This window comes from Dasypus novemcinctus, chromosome 4, assembly GCF_030445035.2.
Source record: "Dasypus novemcinctus isolate mDasNov1 chromosome 4, mDasNov1.1.hap2, whole genome shotgun sequence".
NCBI lineage: Eukaryota > Metazoa > Chordata > Mammalia > Cingulata > Dasypodidae > Dasypus > Dasypus novemcinctus.
The window spans coordinates 130,953,530-130,976,566 of record NC_080676.1 but is presented as its reverse complement, the minus strand read 5'-3'; the positions used below and the strand labels follow the sequence as shown (position 1 = coordinate 130,976,566).

The window sequence follows — 23,037 nt, the reverse complement described above, 5'->3', positions numbered from 1 at the left end:
GGCTATTAGAGCAAGGAGATGCCTATGATCAAGAAATTATATTACCCAGTCACAACTGCAGGACACTTAAGTTTTAAACTAAGGTCAGATCCTGCTTAAAATATCCCCAGAATGCAAAGCCAGTTGTTGGGTTTTGAGGGGCATTAGGCTACCACTATTCACTACTCATAAATTATAAAATATTCCTGTAAAATGGGTTATCCACTGAAAACATAACCAGTGGCCTTCTTGGGTAACTGGATCAGAAGTGGCAGAAAAACAAAATAATGTTTTCTTACAAAATTAGAAATTGAAAGATGGGGGTGGATAATGTAAAGGAGAAAAGGACAAGGAAAAGCCATGCCTTAATTCATACCTTGCTGTAAATAACATAATCAAGTCTACATTTGTGGTACATTGTATGACATTAGTGATCCCAGGGAGCAGGAAGACATTTTAATTTTGAAAGGAAGGAACTACTTAGTTCAGGCAAGAGTAATATAAAGAGTAGAGATAGGACTTAATTAATTCCTAATTTTGCTTTGAGATTTCCATGGTTACGTCAAATACAAAATAGTGAAAGAACATCATATTCATATGCAACTTCCTTACTGTCATTAGAACTTAACACCCCATACTCTCATCTGCTAAAGACCCAATAATGAGAAATTTTACTGTATGAAATTGATAGCTATTCAGTAGGGTCATAGTAGGTAATGGCCACTGGGAGAGATAGATGCTGGTGACCAAGCTCTTCTCTAAATTCTTAAAGAAGAGCATACATATTGGTATGATTAAGCAAGTTCTAAAAATCTATCAAGCATTTATTATGTTTGCTACTTTCATTTCTAATTTCAGGTTTTTCTCTTCACTTTACACACATACACACACAAATACACAAGTGAATTTTTGCATATATGTGTAAATATATTTATATATTTTAAAGTTAGAGACCTGCACTAATTCAGAAACCACTAGCAAAATGTATCTACTGAGCATTTTAAATGGGGCTACTACAAAGTGAGATGTGATAGAAGTATAAAATATAAACCAGATTTCAATGACATTGTATGAAAAAAAAGAATGTAAAATATTTTATTAATAATTTTCATACTGAATACAGTTTGAAATGATTATGTTTAGATAAAATGTATTAGGCAAAGTACAATAGAATTAATGTGAACTTTTTCTACTTTTTTATTGTGGCTAATAGAAAATTTTAAAATTACATATGTGTCTTGCATTATATTTCTATGGGACAATGCAATCGCAAATGATCTGTGGTAAAAGACATGGGGAAAACAATTATAAATGCTTAATAGTGATAAAAAATCAATAAAATCCTACAGGTAAGCAAAGATACTATGGACATTTTCACCCATCCCTCACATATTATAAACAATTTGATGGTTTTCTTAAAGGCAGAATGTTTTCAAGGTCCAGGTATTTCCATAAAGTTTTTCATTTTCTTTCTTTTTTTAGCTTAACTGATTATTATGTGTTTATTATTATGATGATTATTATTATGGAGTTGTACATACCAAAGCACATGCACTTCTTAGATTTTTTTAAGAATGTTGAAGGGTTATTTTGATTATATTTTTAAAATGTGATTCTATCACACATCAATTATAAATGTTCCAAGAATTAGAAATGAATTTACAACAACATCTATATTAAATACTATCTCATATTTTAAGGATATCATTTTTTATAAATGAGATTTCTAAGGCATTATAAAGTACTAACCAGGTATCATTATTCCTGGGTATAGTATTTTATAAGGTGTGATTTTACTTACCTTGGTGAACCGGTTGACTATCTGGCCTATGGGATTGGTTTCAAAAAACTGCAGTGGGAGGTGCAGCACATTATTCAACAGCTGAGTGTACAAAGTCCGGGAAGCAGCCAGGGATCCTCTGGTGAGCACGTAGGCTCCACAGCAGACAAAGAGACCTAAACACAAACTGATATTAGAATCAAGATAAATCTTAAGGGAACTTTGTGTTTTAACTCTCAAAATGTTGCTTATAATACCATTTATGTTTTAATTAAAAGTCCAAATATTATACTTAGAATGTGTAGTTGTGGCACCAAACTAAGTATAAATGTGTATGGTGCACTGGAAATAAATACAGACACTTCTGGATGGGTTGCCATGCTACCAGAGCAGGGCTCTTCCCATTCTTGGTCATAGATTCTGCAGAAATGCACAGAAGAGTTAAGTCTGGTTCACAGAATTTTAGTAACAGCAATCTATTCATTTTATTATGCTATTCCATGGGACACTAGAGCTTAGCCAAGTAGTTCCAGTTCTCCTGACTTCTAGGCACATCGCAGCCTTGCACAGTCTGGATCCCTTGTGGTTGGTGGGATCAAATGAATATTTCTAGACAATGAGTTCTGAGAGAAATGTCACATGCCACCATCAAGTTAGAGCATTTAATTGCTGGTGTCAGATCTGCTATAGCTCCCATTCCCTTTGCACAATCCCTACCAACAGTAAAATGGTGGTTGGACTGCTCCTTCCACTTGGGTCCCTAGGATGAGCAGTCTTTTTGCTGACTCAGACTGGACCATGGTATGAGTGAGAAAAAAACTATTTTTGTTTTCAGCTACTGAGATTTCATAGGGGTGGGGGATTGCTCTTGCAATAACTAAGAATGCAGATAATATATTAAATACATTTGTAGCTTTAGTGGAAGAGGTTGGAAAACAGTTGTTATTAAGCACGTTCTGGCTGCCGTTAGCTGCATTGGACAAAGTCTGACAAGAAAGACAAGTTCAGAAAAGAATTATCCAGCCAGTAAGAAGGAATAAAGGAAAAAAGAATTCAGAAATTTGGTAACTTGTAGGGATGGAAGAAGAAATACTTTGTTACAATGATTGGGTCAAGGAAGGATGTATGACCAAATTGTTTCAAGCAAAGTAATTCCATGGACTTCTATGAAACTTATTTGAAAGAACTATTGTATTTCCACCACCATGTGATGCCTGAGAATGAAGCCATCAAGGAAAAAGAATAGAACTATTAAATTAAGAGAGTACTGGGCATCTATTTAAGCCCCTGGATCAATTTGTGTTTAAAGACCTATGCTTGGATGTATCCATTTGGGGAGTCAATAAATTTCCATGTTTTAATTTCAATCTTTTTATATTTTTTGAGACCCAGCATGTGGTCTAACCCAAGAATGATCCATGTACACTTAAGAAAAATGTATAACACACTGATTTGGGATGCAATGATCTGTATTAAGTCTGTTAGGTCTAGCTCATTTATCATATTGTTCAATTTCTCAGCTTCTTTGTTGATTTTCTGTCTAGTTGTTCTATGTAGTGATATGAGAGGTGTGTTGAAGTCTCCAATTATTATGTTGAGATGTCCCTTAATTTTGTCAGTTTGCCTTATGGATTTTGGGGTATCCTGGTTAGGTAATAGATAATTGTGACTGTTACTTCTTCCTGGTGGATTGTCCTGTTTATTAATATAAAATGGCATTCTGCATCTCTGATAACATATTTACATTTAAAGTCTGTTTTATCTGATATTAGTATAGCTACCCCTGGTCTTTTTTGGTTACTGTAAAAAAAAATGGAATATCTTTTTTCCAACTTTCATTTTCAGGATCTAAAAGTGAGTCTAAGTCTCTTCTGACAGCATATGGATGGCTCATGTTTCTGTATCCAATCTGTCTGCCTATATCTTCTGACTGGGGAGTTTAATCTGTTCACACTCAATGCTATTACTGTAAATGCATTATTTACTTTCACCATCTTATTCTTTGGCTTTCATATGTCATGTCTTATTTTTGCCTGTCTTTTTACTGTTTTCATTATCCTTTCTGATAGTCTTCTCTTCTACACGCTCCTCCAAGCCTCTGTCTTCTGCCTTTTCCTTTTTAGGCTGTAGGGCCCCTTTAGTACTTACAGCAAAGCTGGCTTCTTTTTTATTAATCCTCTTAGTTTCTATTTATTTGTGAATATTTTAAACTCACCTTCATATTTGAAGGACAATTTTGCTGGATAAAGAGTTCTTGGTTGACTTCTCACCTCCATGGTTTCTGATGAGAAATCTAATGTATACAAAGCCTTACTGGGCATCCATCGTATGTGATGGTTTGCTTCTCCCTTGCTACTTTCAGAATTTTTTCTTTATCTTTTGCATTTGATAATCTGAGTAGGATGTATCTGGGAGTAGGTCTATATGGATTTATTTTGATTGGGGTATGCTGTGGTTCTTGGACAAGTAAATTTCATTTTTTTTTCATGAGAATTGGGAAATTTTCAGCCATTATTTATCAAATACTCTATCTGCCCCTTTTCCCTTTTCTTCTTAAGTCCCATGGCACATATGCTGTTGTGACTCAATGGGAGAAAATATCTGGAAATCACAAATCTGATAAGTGTTTAATATCTAGGATATAAAAAGAGATGCTACAACTCAACAGTGGAAAAACAAATGACCTGATTAAAAAATGGGCAAAAGACTTGAATAGACATTTGTACAAAAAAGAAATACAAGTGGTGAAAAAACAGATGAAAAAAAAAAGTTCAGCATCACTAGCAATTAGGGAACTGCAAATCAAAGCTACAATGAGATATCATTTCACACCTATTAGAATGGCCACTATTAAAAAGATGGAGAATTACAAGTGTTGGAGAGGATGTGGAGAGATAGGAATGCTTATTCTCTCTTGGTGGGAATGTGCAATGGTATAGCCACTGTGGAGGGCTGTTTTGCAGTTCCTAAAAGAAGGATTTGCCAGTGTGGGAGTTTGCCATTGTTTATCAATTCCAAAAATAGATATTGGATTGTGTTAGTAAACTGGTCTGTACCTGGGCATGCTTAAATTATGATTAGGGCTTTGATTGGGCCACTTCAGAAGGATGTTAAGTCCCTGCTTCCTTGGTGCACAGGGACTCACAGAGAAACCTAATGGCAGAGAAGAGTTGGAGTTTTGATCCTGGAGTCTGGGAAGTAAGCATGCAGGAGAAGCAGATACTTGAAGAAATAGAGAAGGCTCCATTAGACATGGCAAAGGTGCCGGGAAGAGAAGCCATTCACCTGACAGTTTCCAGCTGCAGAGACCAGAGTCCTGAGTAGATGAACCCAGAAAGAAATGAGCCCTGGGAGAGCAATGAGACTTATGCCAGCCTAGAGCTGATACTGGAAGAAGCTGGGACCGTAGAGCCTTCAGAAGAAGAGGAAGACTGAACTCTTGCAGATATTGGCAACAATCTTGCTCAAACACGTAGCAACACTTTGATGAGGGAAGTAACTTATGCTCTACGACCTGGTAATTATAAGCTTCTACACAAAATAAATACCCTTTATAAAAGCCAACAGATTTCTGGTATTTTGCATCAGCACCCCTTTGGCTGACCAATATACCATGTGACCCAGCAATACCATGAGTAGGTATATATCCAGAAGAACTGACTAGCCATCTGCACACTGATATTCATAGCATTATTCACAATTGTCAAACAATGGAAACTGCCTAGGTGTCCATCAACCAATGAATGGATAAACAAATTGTGGTGTATACATATGATGAAATATTATACAGCTATAAGAAGAAATAAAGCTGTGAAGCATATGACAACATGGATGAAACTGGAGGGCATTACATTGAGTGAAGCAAACCAGACACAAACGGACAATTACTGTATGATTGTGTTATTATGAACTAAGTATATTACATAAGTTCAATTAGAATATAGGCCACCAGAAAATAGAATGAGGCTACAGAATGGAAAGCTGAGGTTTAATCTGTGCAGAATTAGTAAAAGGTTGTTCATAAATCTTTGGAAATGAATAGATAAGATGAAAGCACATCATAGTGTTTGTAACTAGCAGTGCTAATATATGGGTATGACAGTTGAAAGGGAAAGTCTAAGGTCATGTATATTACTGGAAGGAAAGCTAAACAATGTAACATGGGAATGTATAACATAGTAAAATCTCATGTGAAAAATGAGTTTGGGTAATACTGCATATATAAACTGTTTTTCTTTGAAACTGAACAAATGTACGATAATGTTACAAGATGTTAATGTCAGGCAAAAATACAACCAAAGCAAACTATAAACAGTAGGGTATAGTAATATACTAATCTTTCATTAAGGGTAAAAAAATAAAAGGCAATATACTAAGTGAAAGAAACTAGGCAAAAGGTATGACATATTGTTTGACTTCATCTATGCAAAATATAAATACAAATAAATTAGAGAGATGGGTACAGAATAACGGTTTCGTATGGCAGAGGAAGGATAGAGAGATTGAGAGGTGATTATTAAGGGGTAGAGTTTTTGTTTGACTGTTTTATTATTATTATTACTGAAGCAATAAAAATGCTCTAATAATGATTGAAGTGAAGCATGCACAACTATGTGATTATACCAAATACCACTGATTGCACACTTTGGATGGATTGCATACTTTATGAATATATATCAATACACTTGATTTTAAACAGAAAAAAAAATTTCCATCTTTTACACCAGATAGCTCGAGTCTTAACTGATACACAAATTGATCTAACGCACTCTAATATGCAAAATCGCTAATAAAAATGTGTTGCCAATATATTGTTTATAACAACAAACAGTTGACCCTGAGCATCTTAACTTTTTTTAGCTAGTCCTTTTATTTTTTTTTTAAAGACTATCTCATATTGCTGTTACCTCATTTCTCAGTTTTAGTAATTTCTATTTTTTTCCATATTTCTTTCTTCCAAAAAATAGGTTACCTTTTTTCCTCAAATAAATATTCAGGTTTACATTTCTACCATACACATATAAATTCACCAAGTTCACTAAATTAATACTACTTACTTTTTTTAAAAAGATTTATTCCCCCTCCCACTGTGCTCACTGTTTGCTCTCCATATCTGTTCATTGTATGCTCTGTGTCTGCTCATCTTTTTTTAGGAGGCACCTGGAACCGAACCCAGGCCCTCCCATGTGGGAGGGAGGCACCCAATCACTTGAGCCACATCTGCTCCTTGTTTGTTGTGTCTCTCATTGTGTTTCCTCATTGCATCATCTCATTGCATCTCCTCGGTGTGTCATCTCACTGCATTAGCTCGTTGCATCAGCTCACCGTGCCAGCCAATCACATTGGCTCACTGTTTTGTCTTTTTTAGGAGGTACCAGGAACTGAACCCAGGATCTCCCATGTGGTAGGCAGGTGCCCAACTGCTTGAGCCACATCGGCTTCCTGATTAGTAGTACTTGTAACATTGTTTTTTCATAGGTGTAGTTTTCTGTGTAACTAGCACTGATTTATTCCCAAACACTTAAGTCAATACACTTAATCTCATCAGATATTTTATTTCTTTCACACTATCTTCCTTCCCACTCCAACATAAATTACCCATGACAAACTTTCTCTGCTTAAAAATATTTCCATTAATTGTATTATACTTTTGAATGTTTCTCTTCTTACTTTTACCTTCTGTGTTTACAGTCTAACCTGGAATTCTTCAGTTACAGAAAATATTTTTCAAACATTATGTATTCGATAATTTCCCCCTCCATTTACCGAAATTCTTTTTACATGAATGTTGAACTTCCTGGACTGTTCCTTTAATTTTCTTTCATATTACCATTTTCCATTTCTGTTTTTGATGTATATTTGAAATAATTTCTTCTAGCTTATCTTCTCATACTTGTAAAATATTTTTAAATTCTTTAAATTTTTCATGAATAGTCTCATTCTCTGACTGCATTTATTTCAGTGCATTCTGCACTTAATTTATTAGCAATATTTTTAAATCACAGAAGATACTATGTACTAAGTTTCTCTTCTACTCCAAGTATGATTGTTTTACTTCTCGGATCAATTGCTCTATTATTTATTGGCTCTGGGTTTGTACTGTTGGTCTGATTAAAATGCATGACCAGGATTATTATTAGTTTAAACATTTAAGGGAAAGACATGGTTGGTTAATACAGTTATCTGGTTTAGCATTCTTCTGTCATTTTATTTATTTATTTCTCCAACATTTCTCTCCTGTAAATGGAAGGGCATGCTTCAAGATCTGCTTAAGTGTGTGGGTAGGAGGACACTTAAAGTCTCCACACTGGGATCCAGACATGTAGCAAGGATCTTCTACAAAAGCAGGGGTGTCCCCCGCATAGGGAAGCCCCACGCGCAAGGAGTGCGCCCCGTTAAGGAGAACCACCCAGCGTGAAAGAAAGTGCAGCCTGCCCAAGAATGGTGCCACACACATGGAGAGCTGACACAACAAGATAAAGCAACAAAAAGAAACACAGATTCCCCTGCTGCTGATAAGGATAGAAGCAGTCACAGAAGAACACACAGCAAATGGACAGAGAGCAGACAACTGGCGGTGGGGGGGGGGGGTGGGAAGGGGAGAGAAATAAATAAAAAATAAATTTTTAAGGAAAAAAAGCCCAACAAAAAGGCTTTCTTTCATATATGCCACACACACTAAAAACCCTCATTTCCTCTTTTGGGATCAGCTTTCTAGTTTTCATTGTACTACTACCAGGCCAGTTGCTGTTCACACTGGGCAGAGGGGGTGGGCAGGAAAGCAGAGGGAACGTTTAAGAGGGGCTCACAGGCCTGCAGAATAACCCTCTAATGAATTACTGGAATTAGTTCCTTATAACTCAACCCTACTCTGTACTTGTGACTCTGAGTTTAGGGTCACTCTAGGGCTCAAATGAGAACATCTCTAAGCCCTTCTGGTATAGCTTCTCCAGTATTTGTTCCTGGCTATAGGGTCCTCAATCCTTGATAATCTATTTTATTTTAAGTATATTTGCTTATACAGAAATTTATCACACTTAAATCCTCTGAAGCCTTTCCTTTTATATGTATTCCCTGTAGATTCAGTGGAATTTTGTGAAGTAAGGAAAGTAAATGACCCACTCAGTCCTATTAAACTTGAAGCAGCAGCTTACTCTTTAAACACTGTACTTTGAAAATAAGGTGCCTATACTCTACACATTAGACTGGAAAGAAAGGAAGATTCTAAAAGTGAGGTAAAAATAATAGATTGGGGACATGCATACCGTCCTACAGATAATCTAAAGCAAATGGCTGGGGCCAAGGAAAAAATGCTTATTTAAAAAAAAATAAGGTTAAGATCTCTAAAATTGTTATAAATAATAGATATAACAGATGTGCATATTTTCTGCTTCAGTACTCACCCCAGTTTTGACTGAATGCTAGCTTTTTATATTATTCATATCAGTTCTCTAGTATAACCTGGGAATGTGCTGTTTATGCTAAAAGTTCAAACAAACAAACAAAAAAAACACCTGTGCCACGGTGATATCAGTGAATACAACCTGATCTTGATTGGATCAGTTCCATAAGATATAATTTTGGTATACTAAAAAATCAGAAATGATAGGTTTTGATTACTCAGGCTCACCTTACCTATGAAAATATAATTTACAATTGTATTAGAAACCTTGTTTTAAAAAGTTAAAAAATTTTAAATGTAAAAGAAAAATGAAGAAGGGAAATTTAGAATAGATTCATAGTCTAGTGATTGCAGAGCACTAAAAACAAAAAGCCAAACAGGAAAAGTCTTCATGATTCATTTGTACATAACCTGCTATCTTAGTTACAAAATATTTCTTGTACTCACAGATAATTAAAAATAAGATTTTACACAAATGTTATTGTGAATTTGCATGCCTTGTCTAGTATAGGAACTGATATTTGTTCACTTAAAATTTTAAAAGGATATTTAAAGGATATTGAATCTACCCTAAAGCTGTAACATTAGCTCACTAGATTTAACCCTTCATACGTACATGCAATAGATAATAGAGATGCATATAAATCACCCAACCTGAACCTAAAAACCATTAATGTTGCCCTCTCTCTACTCATCCTCAAGTCACTAATTCTTATATGTCTTCATTACAATTCTATCTTATCTGTTTCAGTTATCCAGTCATTTGTTCATTGATACATTCACTGTTCATTTATTTAATCAGCACTGTTCTGTGCTTAATCCATTAGTTAACATTGAACTAAATTCTTTGTGTGACATGAAGATGGATCAGATAAGAGCACTTTCTGTACTAGATTACCTCTTACTTAGACTTCAACCTAGATGCTTGATTATTCCTTCCCTATTAACCCCAACTTCTCTCTGATTTCAGTTACTTCCATTTTAAAATCACCTTTTATTCACTGTTGCCAAATTACTCTTGGTCTAAAACATAACTCCAACTATATCACATTTTTCTCAAATTCCCAATATTTTCCAATTTCCTCTCCAACATTTCTTCAAACTACCTTTCTACTTCAAGTTCCCCTCCTGCTGAGGACCACTCAAACTGATAATCTCACTCCTGTCCAAATCCCTCACCTTCCCCACTCCTGTATTTGTTCACACTATTATGTCTCTAACATCTCTCCTTCTCTATGATCTCAGTCTGACAATATTCTATCCATCCCACTAGTATCACTTCAAATGCCAGCTACTCCATGGAAATCACCTTACTCTCTCAATCAAACGTGGTCTTCTCTTGCTCTGAATCCTTACAGGGCTTGATTTTACTTCCTTTATAGTATTTATTGTTTACCTTGTAGTTTGATTGTGTACCTGACCTAGGTATCAACAGGCTTTAAACTCCTTTAAAGACTCACTTATTGATTTCTGCATCACTTAAACCCTTGCATATATAGCGAATGGCTATGAGGTCAAGACTTGTAAATCCCATGTGACTTAACTCAGTTTCCTCTCCTGTAAAATGGAGATACTACCACTTTTCTAAAGAATTATTGTCAAGGTTAAACAAGACAAATATGTAAATTATTCGCTGTGGGCCATGTTGCTGGCATTTCAAGATTTGGCTTACTCTCTCAAATATGGTCAATTGAAAACCTGCACATTTAAATATCCCCAAATATTTTAAAACTAGGGTGTAAATTTTGTTCAAAACAATGGGATGTCATATGATTGATCTTGCATCAACTGGATGAAAAAGAGATATGTAAAATACTTGGACTTTTGTTCTTACCTTGCATTAATCCCAATAATCCATAGATATTAAATTTATTGCCTCTTAATTCCTTCCATTCTGTGAACTCATGCATGTGCTTTGCTTCTTTTGCCCAGTCACTTAGCAATAGATTCTGTCCAATGCCCACAAAATTCTGCCCAAGGAAAGTGGCCAACCCCAGCCACACCCAGAGCCAGCCAAAGGCTTTGAGGTACTTCAGGATGATGGAGAACTTCACCTATGGACAAGATTGGTATAAAATGGCATTACGGAAAAATACTACAAAGTGTTTTGAGTAAGTTTTAATTATGGATAGTTTCTGAATTACCATCAAATAAATAGCATGATTTAAGACATCAAAGCTGTACTTTAAAGTCATATAAATCAAGTTCAAGTCTTACTCTGACCTTTCCTAAGCTTCGTGATCTTGGTAAAGTTACTAACTCCTCTAACCCTCAAGTTACTCAGATGTAAGTTGGAGTAATAACAGTAGCCACTTTATAATTACATGAATATTCTCAGCAAAGTCCCGAGCACTTAAAGTACTCAATTAATGTTTGTTACCATCATTAGACAATAAGAAAAAATGCTACTAAGTAGCAGGTAACTAAATACCATTACAATATCCTAACCAAACACCACTATAATATCCAAAAATCCCATTTAATTTAATTACTTCAAACTATCATATATCAATTATCCTCAAATTCAATAACAAAACATATAGTGTTTATTAATAATGCAGTGTACTCTTTTATATTTAGGTGGTTAACAAGAAATAACACTAGTACTTACCCCACCAACAGGGATCTTTTCTTTTTTCATTGAGAACTGTTTTCCTTGATCCAAAGAGGGCCTGATAAAGCAAGAAAATGTTCTCTTTTAGGTTTGGGATCACTTAAATATTTTTAAAAATGTTATATATCTAAACTACTTTGGTGCATGTACTGTTCCAGTACATTCTTACTTTAATAACAATCTGGCTCTGCACGGATAAAACCTTGCTCCTTTAGTCTTTCGCAAAGGGAGATTATTTATGCTCCCATATCCCACCTATTTTAGGGTTATTTTAAGGTAAATGATTTTTCACTGCTTATTTTGGATAATTAGCCCTTTAACCCAGCCAAGTCCCTAAATCCTTAATCTAATGCCATCTGGCGGTAGCATATTCTGTTCCTTCTCATCTATAGGCCACTTAGATCAGAAGAGTTTAGCATCGGCTCAGTCTTCCCATATCGTCCTGCCGCCATGCTGGGTGATATCATAGCTTATATGGACAAATGTATTGCACTCCATCTCTTGCCAGTTTCATAACCTTCAAAATTCCAGGTTCCTTCATCTACCTTCTACTTTGGCTATTGACTTACATGACCCTGGACCATGAATCTTATTACTTACAACTAACCCATCTCTAAAAACCTAACTCTAGCAATAGCTTCTTCTATTTCAAAGTCCTACATTCAGCCACTCCTACGGCATTTGGTTATTTCATCTAGACTCCCAGTTCTCAAATCAAACTTTCTATCATCTTTGCCTTCTATGGTAATCAACCATTCTTGTTCACGCAGGATATTCCTGGTTTTAGGACTGAAAGTTACACATCCCAGAAAAGCCCTCAGACCCAGGTAAACTTGTGCCCTCTTTATTTCTTTCACCATTCAGCCTAAATTCCATGATTATCATTTTAAACACACTTGCAGTAAATATTTTGAAACTTCCTCCCTCCTATCATACCTCCGTTAGAAATCAGGTGTCATACCTACTCCTACCTGTGCAAGTCCTGCTTCAAAAAATCATACAGCCTTGCCAGTTGGTTGCACCATTTTTTAATATTATCCTTCTTCTACTTAACAATTCTTGCATGCCCCTCAGAAAGTGGGCCCACATCTACTTCATGGGGAAAATGGAAGCAGAAAAACAAGTCAATCACCAAAACTACATATCTGCAACTCTACTTTCCCATTTCTCTCCTATAACAATCATAGGTAGTTCCCTCCTCAGATTTAATGATAACCCTATGACCTGAATCCTACTCTGTCCCACTGTCTCCAAATATATTTATTACTTACAGTGTTTCTACCTTATGGTGATTCTTATTAAAATTTAGTTCCTCTTTAAAAAATGCTCCAAAGGATTCTTAAGGCAAGTCTGGGGAATACCGTGCTCTTTCTTGGGAAAATCTCCATCTCTTCCTTTTCACTGACTCCTTCACAACAGACCATAGATTTCAACACATTCTCTTTTCTTAAAATCAACACTACCACCACCACAAAAACAATCTCACTTTCAACTCTATGTTGCTCTTCTATTACCATCCTACTCCTTGCCTCTCCTCAGTAGACTACGAAAATCTTCCATTTTTCCATGTTTCCCATTTTATTTATCAGAATAAGAAATGCCTTATTTGATCAGCTCAGTAGTTCTTTCTTTCCAGTCTCTGGCACTAGATTCAAGGAACATTCTGTGGGAGATCACAGTACATGACCTTTGTAGGATCAACATCACCATCAGGGAAAGATACACTCTTTAACAGACACTTTCTTTGGAATAGCTCCTAGTGTGTGATGTGGGTTAATTACTGTCATCATCCTTCAAGCACTTGGCATTGCTACTGTTTGGATAAGCAAATTTAGCATTGGTATTAAGCCAAAAAAATTAATTCTTAATGTAGCCAGACATAAAATGCTATGAAATCTAACTATTAAAAGGGAATTACAGCTTTAAATTAGACATACCTAAAAATGACCAATAATTTATTGGGCACTATACAGAAAGGTATTGCTTTTCCTAACTAAAATATTATCTATTATTTTTCTATAAAATTACTTTATTTGGTTCTAGGCACTTTGGTGTGAATAATAGGAATAAGGTATTTATTTAAATACCTTAAAACAGCAAGTTTTTATGTTTGTTTTGAGAGCAGTTTTAAAAGTGAGTTTTGCTCTGTCTTTAAGAAACCCTCAGGAAAATTATGACAATATCTACCTGCATATTTTTGAGTAAAAGAAAGAAAACTAACATATTGAGGCAAGCAGATGTAGCTCAAGTCTGCTTCCCACATACAAGGTCCTGGGTTTTATCCCTAGTACCTTCTAAAAACAAACAAACAATAAAAAAAAATTCTCATTGGGGAGTGAATGCAGCTCATTAGTTGAGTGCCTGCTTCTTTTGTACAAGGTCTTGGGTTCACTCCCTGGTATCTCAAAAAAAAAAAAAAAGAAAGAAAGAAAGAAAGAAAAAAGAAATACTAACATATTGAAACCATTATCCCTGAACTGAACACCCAGTTACAAAATATTTGGGCATAGTGTATAATGCATACACGATGTGAGGATTAAAAGGATGCCAAAAGAGGGCAGTCTAGCTACTAAAATAGCATTTCCATTCTATCTTATAAAGGGAAATAAGTAGTAGATATATAAGGAAATAGAATAATTAATACACATCATATAAATTTAGACCAAAAACGGAAAGTAAAAGGTGTAAATACTTTAAAATATTTTAGTCCTTACTTACTAGAAAACTAGACTAATGTCATTAAAGTAACTAGTTATTAAATTTCAAAAGCAGGGATTCTCAGCTTTATCCAACACTCTTTCCACCTGATTCCTGATGTGCCATTAGCCAGTTTTCCCAGGAACTCTTCAATGAAGAGGACTCATTACATTCTGTCAGCACAACCCATTGCAGAGAGGTTCTGTTGAAAAGTTCCTACCTTCCTCTATCTTTGAATCCCTAGTCCATCTTACTCTGCATTAGTTGGAAATAATTGGGTAAATATATAAAGAAGAAATTAGTTTGAAAAATCAGGAAAATTTCCATCATGCAATACTATCTTACCAAATACTAAAGCAGATAAGTGATGAAAGGAAGAATGGGAAATAGCATAGAAAACAATAAACTTGGCTAGCCAAACATGCATGTATCTTTGGGAAAAAAAACAGATTTTTGCAAGCAAACACTAGGCAAAATGATTTAATTATTATGGCTAAATTTTTTAAAAATCAGTCTGAGCGGGGAGTTGTGGACCTCCAGTGACATTAGAGTCAATTGGTTTTTATCACAGTAGTTAAAAAGTAAGCTTGAACTTAGGTTGTGTTGACAAGAAAATGATATGTTAAAATTTTGAGATGACCTTCCCAATGCATTCTTCATTGAAGAAGTAAATTTAAGAATGATTATTACAGTTTGAGCCTCTACAACTTGAAAAATATTTAGAAGCCATTTCTCTTAATAAAATTTTATAGGGATTAAGGCTCTTTTTTCAAGGAAGAAAAGAGGGAGTGGTATCCAAAAAATGGGTCACAGAAACTTCAATGTGTTCAATGTAGATATTATAACGAACAATGATGTTATAAATTAGGGAATTGATTTATAGTAGGGGGAAGGGTATGATTAAGCTTATGAAAATACTTCTTGGTTTGTACATTGTAATGTGCTAAACAAGATACTTATTGAGTTCAAGATGAGATTATATAAGTAAAACCTCTCTCTATAATATAGAGATGTATAGATGCTACAGTACCTGACTCTCAAAGTCTGTTTCAGTGCTTCGGGATATGCTTTCCTTAGAGCCCTAAAAAAACTGATACTCATTTAAACAGAAGTCATTAAGCAACATGGACAAAAAAAATAAATGGTGAGTTAGAACACCTTTGAGAATTCATTTCCTTTCCAGTTATTTATTCATCCATTTCACAAATATTTATTGAACACCAACTTATGTGCTGGACAGTGCTCTGTTTGATGGTGAAAGAACAGTGAGCAAAGAAAAAAAAATCCCTACCCTTATAATAATATTTATAACCTAGTATAGGAGAAAGACAAAATAAATCAATAACTTTTCCAGGATGCTAGAAATTAATAATTATTATGGAGGAAAATTAATCAGGAAGGGAGTAGGAGGTGTTGCAATATGAAATAGGGTAGCTATGCAAGTCTCCACTGATGAGGTGATATTTTCACGAAGCAAGCAATGCGGATATCTTGCAGAAGTATGTACTAAGCAGAGGGAACTGAAAGTGCAAAGGCCTAAGGTAGGATAATACCGGCTGTTTCAGGGACAGCAAGGGTTCGTGTTGCTGAAGCAATGATTGGGAGAACTTAAGAAAAGAATAGAAAAGTAAACAGGACCCAGTCCTGTACGGCTTTGCAGGTCATTGTAAGGACTTGGGATTTACTCTGAGATGTGAGTCCTTTGGAGGTTTTGAGCAGAAGAATGACATGACTTATATTTGTAAAAGAATCACTCTGGATGCTGTGTTTTGAACATACTGCAGGGGCAAGTATGACAGCAGGAAGATCTGTAAAGGCCAATTACAATAAACCAGGAGAGAAATAATAGTGATTTTGACAAAAGTGGAAGCTGTGAAGGGGATGAGTAGTGGTGGAATTCTGGATTTTTGGATATATTCTGAAGACAGAGTCAATGGAATTTGATGGTAGCTTGAATATGAAAAAAGATAAAGGTCAAGGATAACTCCAAGATATTTTTGCAACCGGAGGGAGAGAGTATCCTTAGCTGACATGGGGAAGATTACAGGTGTAGCAGGTTTGTGTGCAGTGGGGAAAACTCAGGAGTTCTGTTTTATAAATTTAAGTTTACGGTTTCATTTAGACATGAAAGAGAAGGTGTCAAGAGGGTTTGCCTGGCTATCTATATCTGGAGTTCAGGGGCGAGTTCTGAACTGAGGATATAAACTTGTGAGTCATTACTGTAGAGATGGTATTTGAAGCCATGAAACTGGATGACAACACCATGTATAGACAGAGAAGAGAGGCAATCAAAGGTGTTCATGATCAACGAGGAATGATTTAGTTGACTTATTGAGTAGATAAGATACTTATTTTGTAGAGCTCTGGTATCTACAAAAAACAAAGCTCCCAGTGTACAACATCCCTGCCATCCATACATCCTTCACAACATTCAATCCTTTCAAAAAAATAAATTCAAGGCCCATTCTTTTACCCAAAGTCAAAACTACAAAATTCTGAGCTTTAGGATTCTGAAGGTTTGTTTCCCTATGCTCCATCCCAAATCTTCATTGTAGCAATTTGATCATTGGCAGTTCCCTATATCTCTAGCCTCTTACTTTTTAAGCTCCTCATTCCTATTATTTCCCTCTTTCTTTCTGCCTCATGTTTGAGCAACTGCTGGGGACATTATTAGGAAAAATAACTGAATAGGTTAATTTGCTTCAAGTGGTGATCATTTTGGCACCTACAAAAACAAAAACAAAACATGAAGCATATAGCAACAAAATCCAATTTTATTTCTCTTTTTCTCCTCTCCCTCTGTCCATCCCTGGTCCCACTGTTTCTTCCCTCCTTCTCTCTTCCCTTACTCCCCTCCATTCCTTCCTTTCTTCTTTCCTTTTGTTTTCTTGAGCAAGTTCTTCAGCTCCTACACAAAGTCCAAATTTCTATATCACATATCCTGGACTGATTATGGTCTTAGTCCACTGTGGACTCTTCATATCTATGACTGAAGTCTCTTTGTACATTCACATGAGTAGAGTGGCAAGAATAATAAATGAATGGAATGAGATGGGCATATTTTTGACACACACACACACACACATACACAAATCAGAATAAATTTCACCAAAAATTTATAAAAGTGTATGGTCTAAAATGTAAACTATAATGTAAACTACTGACCATGGTTAGTAGCTATGTTTCAATATTTATACATCAGCTGTAACAATTGTACCATCCACATGTAAAAAGGTCATTAAAAGGGAAGGGAGAAAAGGGGGAGGATGTTGAGTATATGGGAGTACCCTATATTCTGTATGTGACTTTACTGTGACCTAAAACTTCTTTGAAGATGTAATGGAAAAAAAGTAAGACACTAAGGAAGAAATGGAAGAAATTATCACTGTACATATACAGGAAAACAATTATTACAGTGATGAAAGGCAAAGAATCAAAAAATTTTTTAAAAATATTTTTCATTTTTTAATTTTTAAACTTTATTTTAGTATTAGTTTTTCTAAATTTTTAAACTTTATTTTAGTATTAGTTTTTCTAAATTACTATGTATTTCATTTCTTATGTTTAAACCTATCATTATTATCTCATTTTCCTATTAATTGAATTTGGCAATACACATGGCTTCATTTTTTAAGAAGTTTTGGATCACAGAAGGGTTACAACTATGGCAAGGGAGGACTATTGGTGTGGGGTGTCAGTGGTGGGAGATACATGAGAGGAAGTTCACCTGGGTATACATTAAAGGTATATAAATATGTTCAAATGTTTAAGGGGTATTGCCCCTTGTAGAGACTCATACAACAACCAAAAGAATACTGAATTCCCATCACAGGGAGCTCTGTCATTCTCTAATAGAACAACAACAATCCCCCAAGTATGGGGCAATGACCAGTGAAGAAGGACAGTTCATTGATGGGCTCTTGATACTGATGACTATGCTTATGAATGTTTCACTCTAGAAAATGCAACTTAGCCTAGTGTTGTAGGGTGACTAAGAGTTACCTCCTGAAAGCCTCCATGTTGCACAAATGTGGCCACTCTCTAAGCCAAACTCAGTATATAAATGCATTACCTTCCCCCCAGCATGGGACAAGGCTCCCAGGGATGAGCCTCCCTGGCACCAAGGGATTACTACCAAGCACTGGCTAGTGATGCAACTGGGAAAAGACCTTGAATAAAAGGGGGAAATGGTAAAGAAAAATGAGTTTTATGGCTAAGAGACTTCAAAATGAGTTAGGAGCTCATCAGAGTGGTAACACTTATGTCCATCTCAGCAGAAACTCATAGCCAGCCATCATAGATACTACCCCAAATAGTGGGGCTCCTGAGGGCTACAGAGACACACAGGAACTATGGTCATGGCAGATGGCTCTGGAGTTTGGTGCCTTGCCAGTGGCCCTACTTTGGAGTTTGTGCTCCTGAGTATGACAGAGTTGGATTCAGATGCGACTTCTCTACACATGCCTCTTCTGTCCCTTTTATTGAATCTATAGTTGGTGCTGGAGTTGATAGGTTTATGTCTAAGAGACTTGAATCTCTGGGCTGTCCATGTGCCAGCTGTGCCCTGGGCCTCAGCAGAGTTGCAACACCTATCCTCCAGTACATTGGTCTCACCCAAGACAACTAAAAAGGAAGTGAGGATGGACAACCATCACACCAAGGAACCAAGAGAATCTACAACTGCAAGTAAGGCAGTCCCATCCATCAGCCATATGGGATTGAAGCCCCTTCTCAATTAAAGGTAAAGTGGTTATCACCATCCCAGAATCCTCAGGATTGGGGAATAAAATATGGACTAGAGTGGACTTACTGATATTCTTCTACAGACTTACTGAGATTCTAGCAATGGAAGAAATTATATCATTGATGTTGGAGACATTGGCCACTGGAGTTGCTGAAGGCAGGGAGAGGGAAAAATAGGTGTAATATGGGGGCCTTTTTCAGGACTTGGAATGGTCCTGAATGACATTGCAAAGATAGATAAAGGACATTATATATCCTGCCATAACCTACAGAATGGAGTGGGAGAGAGTGCAAATTACAATATAAACTATAATCCATGCTGTGTGGCAATGCTCCAAATTTGTTCATTAATTGCAATGAATATACCACATTAATGAAAGAAGTTGTTAATGTGGGAAAAGTGGGAGGTATGGGGAGTGGGGCATATGGGAATCCCCTATATATATATATTTTTTATGTAACATTTTACGTAATCTACGTATCTTTTAAAAATAAATAAAAATATATTTTAAAAATTTTCCTACTATCAGAATTTGGCTAGAAATTCCTTGATAACCTAGTGAGCATATGTTTCCAAAACAGTCATATCCATCTCACTTAAAATTTAGACACATTGATCTAACGTACAGTTTAAAATTGGAAATCACTAAGCATATTTCATATTCATTTTAATGGATTATTCTGTTTTATGTTATGCATTTTAAATCCTAAAAAATACAATTATTTAGTCCATAAACTGAGTGGGCCCAGTATTATCCTAATACTTACCTATCATTTTGCTCCAGGAATTTGTCTCTCAGTATAGTTCTGGAGTTCATGACACTGACTCTCTTTAAATTATGAGCTGGAGAGGAAAAGGGTGAAAGCATTTATATACACATAAATCACAAACTAGAGAGAAATATCATTAAGGTTTATATAAATTGGAGATATTTGTGCATGCTCAAATCACAGGTATTCTGGAAATACTTCCCCTTTGCCCACTGTATCCCCTTCACTTAAAACTGGTAAAACTAATATTCCATAATAAAAAGCCTGCAGAGAAATTCTCTTTTGAACATTAGCAAGGAGTGTAAAATGGTTCTGGCCTTTCCGCTCACAGGGCTACTTATTTGGTCAAGAGTAACCTAACTGTAGCATTTAAAATAGTGACGTTTCACCAAGCCTTATAGATGAATGTGATTATTGGAAAGATTTGTTAGAAAACACAGTGATAAATCCTCCCAATCTCCATCCTATATTTTCTAATACCACTAATACTAATACCTAAAAACAGTTTCCTGCATGGGCAGACCCTGTTCTAATTTCTCTACATATGCTTTTAAATCCTCAAACTATTCCCATGTGGAAAGTACAGTGGTTATTCTTATTTTAGGGATAAGAAAACTGAGGCATAGAGTGGGTTAAGCAGGCCATGCAAACCAAGTCACATACCCAGAACCACAAGTGTCTGAGATTGAAGGTTAATATTCATGTATTTGACAGTAAACACCTCAGAGCTAGGCAGACTTTCTTCTTTCACTGTATGGTACTTAAAAACTCCTTGAACTTCTCATCTCTAAGTGACTTGGAGATTTCTAACATCCCTTCCATGAATTCAATACTTTATTTCTAGAAGTAAACATCTAGTCTTTAATGGGTAAATGTGATTTACCTTAACCATGTCCATGAAACCTGGGGATTCCAAGACGCAAAGGATGAAAATGCAGTTTGGAGATGTTTTAGAGTCTCTGATCAAAAGCGCATTCTTTTTTTGAAGAAGGTAATGATACCTTCTAATCATTATATTTAAATGTATATACTTATCTACAATTTATAGGGTGCTTTCATATGCATTGTATCATTTGAACCTCAAAATGAGCTGATGGGATACAGATAATAGGTAAACTTCCCCATGTTTTGCAAAGGGGAAAATACAAACAAAAACACACCTAAGAGAGGATAAATGATATGTCTGAAACCCAGTGTTGTTGGGGAAAAAGAGAAAGGACTGCAGAATGGCCTTGGCTATCAACTCACCTTTCATACTCAGCTAGTACTTTCCTACATATTTGATAGAATGCTTAAGAGCTTGGATGGCCTCTGATGTGCAATTGAGGCAGCAGTGGATTAAAATTCTGCCACTTACAATCTGTCTTAACCTGAGCAAGATATCTAGTCTCTTTTGTAAAATCAGGACCTTAGAAGGTTTAGGGGAACATGAAATAAATGTAAAACACTTAAGCATACTGACACAGATATCATCAGGATTATTAGTGTGCGCAAGAGTCAGACTAGACTAAACTTGGAAATAAGTAAAACTTACCTTTAGTGCTCTCACATTTTTCTTTTACAACCCATTTCCCAACCATATTGATTTTCTTATGTAACATTCCCATAAGGTGAGGCTCATAGATTTTTCAAAGCTAGATGGAATTTTAGAGAGATCAATATGTCCAAATCCAAATTATAGAGCAAACTGTACTTTTAACTGTTTATTTTTTAAATTATCTGTGATCAATCCCAGTAGTGAGTGAGAATGATAGGGGAAAAAAAACAGTGGTTTGGCCAAAAGTAATCCTGGGGAGGTGGGTAGTGTTTAAAATATGCATTTTTCCCTGCCTTATCAGCCACTGGGAAAAACAGATCTAGTTTAAACCCTATTATTTCATAAATTGGAAGAACCAGAGGAGTTAAGTCATTTCTTTGAAGACTCACAGAGTTATTCACATTGTTATTCAAACAGCTATTCAGTGTGAACACGGGAACCAGGGTTCCTGAAATTTAGTCTATTTTTATTTTTTAAAGATTTATTTTATTTATTTCTCTCCCCTCCCCTCCAACCCCCCGCCCCAGTTGTCTGTCCTCTGTGTCCATTTGCTGCGTGTTCTTCTTTTTGTCCACTTCCTGCTGTTGTCAGCGGCACGGGAATCTGTGTTTCTTTTTGTTGCGTCATCTTGCTGCGTCAGCTCTCTGTGTGTGCGGCACCACTGCTGGCAGGCTGCACTTTTTTTTGTGCTGGGTGGCTCTCCTTACAGGGCGCACTCCTTGCGCGTGGGGCTCCCCTACGTGGGGGACACCCCTGCGTGGCAGGGCACTCCTTGCGCGCGTCAGCACTGCGCATGGGCCAGCTCCACACGAGTCAAGGAGGCCAGGGGTTTGAACCGCGGACCTCCCATGTGGTAGACGGATGCCCTTGTACTGACTTCTACTACCATTGCAGTGTCACCTAATTTAACAAGATTTTCTTTTTTAAATGGAAGGACTGTTTACATTTCAAAGGAATTTTTTAAACAGATTTAACAGGACTATACAGGATGAACTGTGAGCATTTCTGGACTCCTCAGAGAATGCGGCAGTACGAGGTGAGGTAATCTCCAGTCAGTCCTTTATCCCTCTTTTTTATACCCCGGCTCCATTCTGTACCATGAAAGGCCTTGCACATCTCTGGACATACCAACCATATGCTCAAGTTCTGCCCACCCCTCCAAAAAGAGCTGCCCTCAGTCACTCCTCAGACCTAAGGGTAGTGCAGCCCAATCAGAGCCTTCAGCCCCTGGGAGGGCAGATTTGAAGAACTCTAGCACAGGTTCTGAATGTGGGCTTATACCATTTGGGTAAAGAACTCTGGAATCCTGAGGACCAAAGCATGGCCAAGAAGGGGGGTTATGAGAATAATGGTGAGCACAATCCCAGAGACTCTTGGTCAGGGAGCCAAGTCAGAAGAGGGCCAAAGTGGGGACTCTAAAGCATGGAGCACAGGACTAGGTGATGTTGGCCCAGGTCTAAGATCAGGACTGCAGGGACATCACATTGAACGTAATGAGGTTTGAAGCTGTTGTT

General features: G+C 36.4%; 1 protein-coding gene across 6 annotated transcripts in view; it reads right to left on the bottom strand.

The window, feature by feature from the left end:
- LOC101417154 (multidrug resistance-associated protein 1-like) overlaps positions 1-23,037 on the bottom strand; it is a 101,898-nt gene that overhangs the window by 14,284 nt on the left and 64,577 nt on the right. For all 6 annotated transcript variants that reach the window (XM_012526817.2, XM_004462648.3, XM_012526818.3 and 3 more), the window contains 4 exons: positions 19,984-20,059; positions 11,773-11,833; positions 10,996-11,215; positions 1,781-1,935 (listed from right to left, as the gene is read on the bottom strand). In XM_012526817.2, the coding sequence (XP_012382271.2) occupies positions 1,781-1,935; positions 10,996-11,215; positions 11,773-11,833; positions 19,984-20,059 (512 nt within the window). The remainder of the gene's footprint in view (positions 1-1,780; positions 1,936-10,995; positions 11,216-11,772; positions 11,834-19,983; positions 20,060-23,037) is intronic.